General features: G+C 34.4%; 1 protein-coding gene across 1 annotated transcript; it reads left to right on the forward strand.

Moving 5' to 3' along the window:
- Positions 1-1875: 1875 nt before the first annotated feature.
- Positions 1876-3109, forward strand: LOC113754329 (GEM-like protein 4). The gene is made up of 4 exons (XM_027298712.1): positions 1876-2014; positions 2132-2212; positions 2380-2654; positions 2747-3109. The coding sequence occupies exons 1-4, from the start codon at positions 1888-1890 to the stop codon at positions 2924-2926; spliced, it is 663 nt and encodes a 220-aa protein (XP_027154513.1). The 5' UTR covers positions 1876-1887; the 3' UTR covers positions 2927-3109.
- The last annotated feature ends 6508 nt before the right edge of the window (positions 3110-9617 follow it).

Below are 9617 nucleotides of genomic sequence, written 5' to 3' on the forward strand. Positions count from 1 at the left end.
GTAAACTAATTAAACCTTTTTCACCACGTCAAGGCTGGAAAGCTTTGGATGTATGAAGTCTTATGATTTGTTTGAATTCAAAGTTTGAAAATTGTTCTGAGCTTACCTAAACTACTAAGTGATGTTATTATATTTATTTGCTTTTTTTTTTTCAATCAGCAAATACGGGTCTCCAAATTTGCCAGACCAGCGTAGCATTGAGCTGAGAGATGCTACTCCAAAGAAGAAGAAGCAATGTCATTGCAAAAACTCAAGATGCTTGAAGTTGTAAGTACAATTTGCCTCATTTTTAAGTTTTTTTTTTTTTGCATTGCAATTAGCATGTTTATCTTTTGCTTTTGCCACACAGTAGCAGCTTATACTTCAATCTTGTTATAAAGAGTACTTCAACTATATGAGAGATAAAGATGATGATTTGCTATTTTTTAGTATTACCTGCTACATGCAGCAGAATTTGGAGAAGTGGGGAAGCGTGTGTAGCTGCAATGGGGTAAGAACTTCTGCAATCGAGTTTTATAAGAGAGTCCCATGGGTCTTCTCTCATGCTCCATGTCCTTCAGTCTGAAGTGCTCAATTTTGGCATTATGCTTGAAATTGATAGACAGTGATTTATTACAAAATTCCGCAACTTACCTACTCCATTTTGTGTTCAGAGTAGTCTTTTAAGGTACAACTGGGGAGCCCTTATAATTTTCCCTTGGTACCCTGTATTTCATATGCATTATTATAATTAGCCAATTTATTATTATAGTTACTCATTAACTTTTTGTATCTGTAACATTATTCATAAACTATGTTATCCTTATTTATTAATGCTAATGAATTTCCTTTATTCTCTGTGGTTAATCAATAAACATGGTTTGATAAATAAAAATACTAAAAAAAAGGTAAAAATCAATTACAAATTGAACTTTACCTCCAATAACAATTTCCTTTTAACGAACATTTACCTTGTTATCCATCTTAGCTAGTTCACCTACTTCATATATAGCTATCTTTTGTTTTACCAAAAAAATTTACATTGAAATATGGTAGCATGCGTTTCTAAACCAAAAAATTTTCCACAATATATTTTACCATTATCCACCATTTCATTTGCAATTTATGAAATCATCACTTTCTACTTTATGGATCAAGCTTTAGATATAAACGGAATCAACATCAACAACTGACAAGCCATTTCTACTGCTTTTCCATTTATAACTTTTAATGCTTGCACCATTCTAACATTTTCAGCTATCATGTACACCACTCTCCTACATTTGTCCCTTTCTTACTTTTAATTTTCATTGTATGATTTCAGCCTATTTCACTTCCACACCCAACTCTCATCTTAATCATTCCATATTTATCTTAATCTAAACTTAACAGCCTATATAGTTCACATCCTTCTTCTTACTCTAACATCACACCAACTCTCAAATAACCAATTGCATTGATCCACCGCGCATGGCGCGGAGACCACCTCCTAGTATGTTCAAAAAGAGTACAGGTTACATTCTGCTGCTTCTGTCTACAGTTGTGTGAAGTATATCCTAGACCTTTTATATGTACTGATTCTACAGTTGTACTAGGTACAACTACTACATGAATATTATATATATCTAAGTCATCAACATCTTAAACTGGGAAAGCCATGCATGTGATTACCAAACTTTCTCTTTATTAAAGCAGATAGAGGACATTATCTTGAAAATATCCATGTTCTTGTGTCTGATCCCTTTTGTCCTGCTGAGTCATGCAAGTAAGAGTTAAGCCCAATATCAACCACCTTTAGCCCTACAAATAGAGTTCCAAATGAAAAATGCAGGCACCAATCAAGCAAAATCTCTCTGCAGACGAGGTTCATTGCAATTGCAGTTGCAGAGTGCAATACTAGGTAAAATCATGAAGAATCAACTCTCTAGTCAAGTGATCCAAAATTCAAGATGCTCAGCAGCATATTTACTTGATAAATCAAGAAAAAGATTATTGCAGAATAGTCATTCAGATGAATATCCCAAAGTTGAAAAAGGTAAGACATATTCTGTTCTTTCTGATTAAGGAACCATAGCAAATCCTATCAATATACATCATGAAGAATATAATTATCAACTAATATTATTGGATATATATATATATATATATGTAGGTGGAGTGGAGTCATTGATCAGTAGGAAATACAGATTCGGCATAAAAACAGACAATTTTGCAAAAGGCATCCGAGAGCATGGTAAGGATACATATTTAATTGACTTGGTGCCATACTGAAATCCTGGAGGGATTACTTCACATTCAGGGCTTGATTTTTCTGTTTACTGCTTTTTATTGGGATTGCGCATGAATATTTTGATTCATATTATTCTGCAATTACCTCAACATTTTCTTAAAACTTTGCAGTTAGATTGGCACCAAAGTTAACAGAAACGGTCAAGGGGAAGTTGAGCTTGGGGGCAAGAATTCTTCAATTAGGTGGAGTGGAGAAGGTGTTCAAGCAGCTTTTCAGCGTCACCGATAGTGAAAAATTGTCGAAGGCTTCTCAATGCTATTTATCAACAACATCAGGTCCAATTGCAGGTCTACTTTTCATTTCTACGAATAAAGTTGCTTTCTGCAGTGAAAGATCAATCAAAATTCTTTCTCCAACAGGAAAGCAACTCAGAATCTATTATAAGGTACTTCTTGCAGTCTGTTTATGATGATCTCAATGTATGTGGGATAATCTTCAGTAAAGTTACTAAGAAGACTTTTTCAATGTGCTTTGCAGGTTTCAATCCCGTTGAGAAAGATAAAGAGAGCAAGTGCAAGTCAGAATTTGGAAATACCATCACAGAAGTATATGGAAGTAGTTACACAGGACAATTTTGAGTTCTGGTTCATGGGATTCTTAAATCTCCGAAAGACCTTAAAGTTTCTTCAGCAGGTGATAGCATCTCAAGCTCAGTGACTAACAAATGTTGGTGAAGCATCAACAAGCCTTTACCCTCTTTTTTCTCTTGAGGTGTATAGATTGTACATGGAAGACAGCCGTGATGATGAAAATCTACTCTGTTGATATTGTAATGCAGGGTTACCAATTATTATCAAAATTGTAATCCTTTTATAATTACTGAAGTTTTTAGAGCATGATATTTGTGATAAGTGTACTGCATGGAGCATCAATCACCTTACCTTTCTGTGAAGATTACAAGCAATATCATAAAATGGCTTTGCTCATACACGATTGATTGATGTCCTTGTGCAAATTTATGCTTCTGAGATACAATTGATGACAAAAAACCAGAACAAGTTAAGTAACTCTAAAGTTTAAAGTTATTTTCTTTGTTTGAAATTATATCAACTCTGTCAAATCAACCAATTCAACAAGAAACTGAGAGAACGGAAACCTTGAAATGCTTAATGTCTCCAAATGCAACTCCTTTTATGATCTGAGATTTCAGTGGTACCACATGTGGACAGTGTGTAGAGGAGAAAATTAATGGAGTTGTAACACGAGTTGAGAGAAGTTCAAGTTCTGAAGTATTGTTCAGCAATGTAGTGGTTAAAGATGATTGTACAGGGTGACTTCTGCTAGTTGAAAAACTTTAGTTTTACACAGTTACTGTTTCTGGGAAGCAGAATCAGACCATCTATTATCATAAAGCTGTCAAGCTAATTTTGTGTCCTTACTTGATGAAGCCACAATGTGATTATCTTCTTCGTTACACAACACAAGTTGTGGATAACAAAATCAGATGTTAGAGCTAGTCACGCTTGTCATATGTTAGAGTTTTTATGGCAAAAATTGGGATTTGAGGTCTATGACTACCCCTTCATATGAAGCTGATCACTAAAAGAAAGCTGCCTAAGAGATGCATATACATAAGTGGAACAATACCTATACTAGAATTGCCCAATATGTTACAGAATAGTATCATTACTTTGGTTGCATGAGGTTTTGGCTTTCGTGTGGATGTTTCCGTTGCCTGCCTGAGTAAGCACTATCCAACATATGCCTGTTCACGTCAAACCTTAATACTAGTCGCTTTTTGATTTCATAGCTAACAAACCATTCAAGAAGAAAAAGGTATCATGGTTATGCTTCATAAGCCAATTTTGCACTGCAATCCCTCAAAATGAATCTTTGCCCATGATTTAAGGTAAGTTGCATCAGAAACGGAAATTCCAGAACAGATGTTATAGTAAAGAAGCCAGGCAATATCTGTAGCAAGAAAAAAAGTCTCCCTGATATTCATTAAGATTGAATTGTCGAAAAGCTAATGAGGTGGGCAGATGTTTTTGTTTTCTAGACCAGGAAGCAAGCATGTTGTGATTGGAAAAAAGCTATACCCTGACAATTTTTAAGAAGCCTCTCTTTCTTGTTTTCAGCATACATGGTAATTTGTCAAAAGTTTTGCTCTCTGTAAGGTGCTTAGACTAATTATGTCACCAAAGTTGACGATCCATTTACAGTTTGAGACTCAGAATAAACATATCTTTCATTAGCTTATTCGAGGTTATTACACAGATCTCTGTTTTTCCATTCAATGTTTGCTGTAAAATGTATATCATTGAAGGACAAAGAATTCCCCCATCCAGATATTCAAACAACTCAATTTTGGTGAAACAAATTTTCTTGTGGAATTTATATACTTCAATTTTTGGTCTTCCAAAAACAAATTAGGATGAAACTCCGATTTCATTGGTTACCATTGTATTTCTTGTGTATCTAATTGATTTAGTTTGTAGTAATTCTTTAAAAAACTCTTACTTTATACAGATAGTGAGGAATTTGAATCCCACGGATTAGTTTTAGCAGGACTTGTGCTATTGTGATTCCACAAATGTCTTGATCTCAACATCCAGTTCACCAGAACAAACACTTCCTAGCTTTTTATCCATTTGCAGGAAACATGACATGATTGACGCAATCAAATAGTTTGAAACCAGATAAACAGTGTTTAACAGAGAATCTGGGAAGTATTCATGGATTCATTTTTTTGCTATGATGACTAAAAGCTGATCCCTAATAGAAAAGGGCAAGATCCAAAAACTGATTTTACTCCAAGTATAGTGCCAATAGAATAAGCATCCATTAAACAGAATCTCTTATTTATCTATTTTTTAAATCAGAATCTCTTATAAAAAAAAAACAAGTCCAATGGCATTGCCGAGTCCTGCACAGAACCATTAACAGACAAAATTCCTGAGCAAGTGATTAGAAACTCAATTAGTTTAGCAGCACACTGGTTTGTCAGGCTGAAGAAATAAGTAATACCTGGTACTGATCCAGATAAATGCATCCAAATTGGAAAAGTATGTTGTCAATGCCTTCTTTCTCGTTAATCCAGGATTAACACATAATACCTTGTTCTCTAAATTGTTAGTAATTGATTTTCTTGCAATTGCTGTTTTTTTATTCTAGTGGAGATTTGTGTATCAGAAACATAAGATTCAAGATCTTCAGAAACTGGAAGCTCATCATTTTGCAATTAGCATTACTTAAACTCAGCATAAACAGCAGAGAGAATGATATTTGATTACCGCTTTTAATTATTTCTCGTCCCAAGTGGGGCCTAATCGAAATACTAATACCTACCCTAAATACTTTGTCAGACTAGGAAGAATCCAAGTAGCTATACTATGAAGTAATGAGTAAAACAAGTACAAACAAAGATAATGTTGTCGCAGCCTATAAGTCTACTTTACGAGGCATATTCATATCATCCTTCTTATCTAAGTTTCACTTGACTGAATTTCAAAATGTTCTGATGTTGGCATTGCTTTTGGGAAACCAATCTGTTGAATGTATGATGTGGAATCGACGTGGTGATCATTTTTTGCAGAACAAAAAGTTATAGCAACGTATGGAGTGATCATATGTCGACCAATGCTACTGGCATATTCAACATTATTGACTTCCGATTCTTTCAGTTGGGATTCATTGTCCAGAGGTGAATAGACAGAGAAAGGTTGAGCACTGTAGTGATTGCTTTTTGCAATATTCTAGTTTATCTGCATTGCTGACCTACAGATCATATCGTTACATCTTAATCCTTTAAGTGGGGTATGAGGTTCTGACTTGCACGTGGAAGTTTTCATTGGTATACATTCAGCAGCAACTAACATGCATGTCCACAGGATTAGGAGCTTCTGCTGTAGCGTCGGAACGTGGGCCACCGTACTCTTTTGCCACGTTTGCCACTGGCTGCTTGGAAGAGCGCAGCCCCACCGTATGAACAGTGAAGTTGAAGTAAATACCACAGCCACTGGATAGCAAGAAAGCTTTAATAAGCCTCCCCTGTCATCCCTCCTCGCACCCCCCCCCCCCAAAACCCCAAAAAAAAAATGTTATAAAACCCTGAACAATTTAACTTTCTGAGAAAGTGATCGAAGATTAGTAGCTCAGCAGCTAAGTTTTTAGACTAGTCGATAGACTAGTTATGCAACTAAATCTTTCCTAATTGGACAGTGCCAGGAAGTTAATCTCGTTAATCAGTATTAGAGTTTTCCATGCAATTATCATTAAATAACTAGAAACGAATCATTTATTTATTAGTGTAAGGTGTTGTACAATTTCTTTTTTTATTTTGAGTTTGTACAATTTCATGTCATCTTTAGGTCAAAATTTGTTTGATTAGAATACTTTTCTTAAGTCTCACTAATCCCAAATCCCTGTATTTATTGGCAGGCGATTTTAGAATACCTTTATTAGCCTAAAATCATTTGAATGCATATATTCTTTTTTCTTGTTGGATATTTTAATAAAAAAAATGTCACATGTTTATTTTGAATTCAAACACAATAAATTGCAAATTCTTTAATGAATTTTCAGCTACAAATTCAATCATTCAAAAGTGTAACTTATGTTTTTAAAATGATATTTATGTCTTGAATTGTGTAACCTATGTAATGATAAGGTTTATGAATTCATTTAATGAATTTTTACCATTATACAATGAAGCTAAACCTTTTCAATTTGTAGATGAAAATATGAGGTATTAATTCCTCTTAATGTTGATATTTTAATACTCCTAATTTCTCAATTTATAAATAGAGGTATCTATCAACCAAATCTTACACCTACTTTGCTATTTTCTAAACTATCTTCTACTTTTCTTCCCCTCACTACTATTGGAATTTATAAGGCAAGGAACGGTATTATGTGAGATTTCTATCTCACTCCAATTGTGTAGATTAGAGTAGACTACAGTGAGATAAACTGGGCTGTTGTATCTTGGAGGCAACGTACAGAGACCTACTACATTGGAGAATACTCTGTAGGGGCACAAATTGTATTAAAGAGAGCGACTTTGTCTGCGCCTCAACCCATGCCAAACTAACTTTTATGGTACAAATTATTTGCAACTTTTTATGCAATATTAAGGTATGAGATTTTTGTTAATTTCTTTGTTAAATTTAATTAGAAAAATTAATGTTTCTTATATAATTATTTTGGCCCAGAACCAACAATTTTAAGACAATCTTATGCTTCTATTGAACTGCTATACTTATAGGCATTGAATTAGTTATCAGCTAATTAAATAAATTTATATGTATCTTGTGTGATTGTGATGAGAGTTGATAACAATCAATTAAGTAATTGATTGATAAATTCCATCAATTTACCAACTGCAATGCATTTTGTTAGATGCTAAAATTGCATGAAATTGAAATTCAGAAAAATATTTCTTGTGTTCAATGCCATGTACTGGCATACTTAGCAAAGTCACTAGACTTGTATTTGACTACTTCCTTTGTTTTGATTGCCAATTTGATGGTATAAAGGAACAACATACCTGCCTTATAATAATATAGTTAAAAGGTTAAAATAGTTGGTGCACTTACTTGAACTCAAGTGTTATAAATATATACTCCGTGAAATGTCTATATAACATGTGTGACACCCCCACTTCTCCCAGGGCGAACCCAAGGGTATCCGCGGGACGCCTACCCAACTCTCGCCAGGACTCAAGATAATTCAATTCAAACTTAACGATACCTACCAAATAATACAAGTCTAAATGAAGAAAAGTCGCTTCCTTAACTGAATATCCAAATCTTACATTATGTTCTCAAAAGATACATCAAGTCCCAAAATACAACCATTAAAAGTCGACTAAACATTTACAACCAAGATTTCAATCAAAAGTATAACCTATTCGGCTTTTCCAAAATCTTCCCAACCAACCTGTTAAAGAAAACAAACTAATGGGATGAGCCAATACTCAGTGAGGCCAAGAAACACACATGCAAGCACGTAATCTAAGTAGCAATCACAATTTAGTAAATAAATCAGTAGTATTCAGGAAATTAACAATTCGAGTGAGAAAAGTAAACAAAAACAATTCAAGGATATGGAAGCTCTCAAGAGCTAAGTTCCACTTGCTTTGCCAATGCTCGATCAATTACCTCCCCGCGATGACACTCCATAAACCGGGTCGGTATTTAGTCGGTAGAAACTTCACTTACTCGTTCCTTGTTCACCATTACTGTGAGAACCCAAAAAATTTTCTTATTTTCTAGGCTTTATTTTATTTATTTGCATGCATTTTCTATATTTTCTTTATTAGAAAAATTTTCTAGATAATTTTTATGAGTGAATATAGTTTTAAAGTCATTTTTCTAGTATAAATTAGTTCATTAGAAATTAGGAGTGTATACCGGATGTGGGACCCGCTAGTGCGATAAGTGTGATAAATTCGGCCAATTAGGTTAAATTTTGTATACCGGGATTAAATTACTAGGTGTTAAGAGATAATTAGAGGTTACCTAGATGGATTAATATTGGAGAGACAAAAGGATAACTTTAAGCCTACAAGGTGCCAAGTGTCACTTTTTAATTCAAACTTGACTTTGACCACTATTCACTAACTTTACTAAATACCAAAAATTGACCAAAAGTCATCTTCATCTTCATCCTTGTGGCCGAGCTCCATAGAGAGAAAAGAAAGGAAAGCCTTCAACTTGTTTTTCCATTTCTTGCACCAATCTTGTGATCCAACCATAGAACTTCAACTTTACTCCGTAAAAATCCTTGGTTAAGTAGTATTATAGAAGGTGGTGGATTTGTTTTGGAAGAAAGAAATCTAAGATACTACCTTTCTTGAGGTATCAAGGTATGGTGTGTACAAATTCATAGTTTGTTCTTAATAATGGTTTTATTAGTGGCTTTTGTGGCTAAATATGTTGATTTGTAGTAGGTTTGATGGTTGGAAGTGTAGTTTTGATGGATTTTTGATTTATTATTGATTTTTCTGTTTTTATATAGTAATTATTGTTTAGTCATCGAGTGATGGTTTGTTATAGTGTAAAATGGAGTTGGTATATGTTGGATATGATTGGTTGCGGAAAATTTCTGGTTTGGTGCAGAAATTCCAGTTTAGGGTTTCAACTAACCCTGTTCTGCCCGGTTCTATTCGGCCATGATGGAGGCCGAATCGGCCTTAGGTTAAAACATAAAAGTTGTATAAAATGATGTTTTATATCTGTCTATAAAATTTCAACCCAATCCGAGCACTGTAACATGTGAAAAGACAAAAATACCCCTGACTGCCATAGGTAGAGTTCGGTGGACAGTGTTGACATTTCACCGCGTCTGTTCACCCTAATCCGTACTGAATTAGCATGTGCTATGTCTTAGCTTTCCAACGGCCCTG

Source organism: Coffea eugenioides, chromosome 11, assembly GCF_003713205.1.
Source record: "Coffea eugenioides isolate CCC68of chromosome 11, Ceug_1.0, whole genome shotgun sequence".
In the NCBI taxonomy this organism is placed as follows: Eukaryota; Viridiplantae; Streptophyta; class Magnoliopsida; order Gentianales; family Rubiaceae; genus Coffea; species Coffea eugenioides.

What these genes read in the sequence shown, in the direction of transcription:
- LOC113754329 (XM_027298712.1), top strand. Translation starts at nt 1,888, where the DNA reads ATGAAGAATCAACTCTCTAGTCAAGTGATCCAAAATTCAAGATGCTCA. An exon ending in ATATCCCAAAGTTGAAAAAG is followed by an intron (nt 2,015 to 2,131) that starts GTAAGACATATT and finishes ATATATATGTAG; the next exon opens with GTGGAGTGGAGTCATTGATC. An exon ending in AACTCAGAATCTATTATAAG is followed by an intron (nt 2,655 to 2,746) that starts GTACTTCTTGCA and finishes TGTGCTTTGCAG; the next exon opens with GTTTCAATCCCGTTGAGAAA.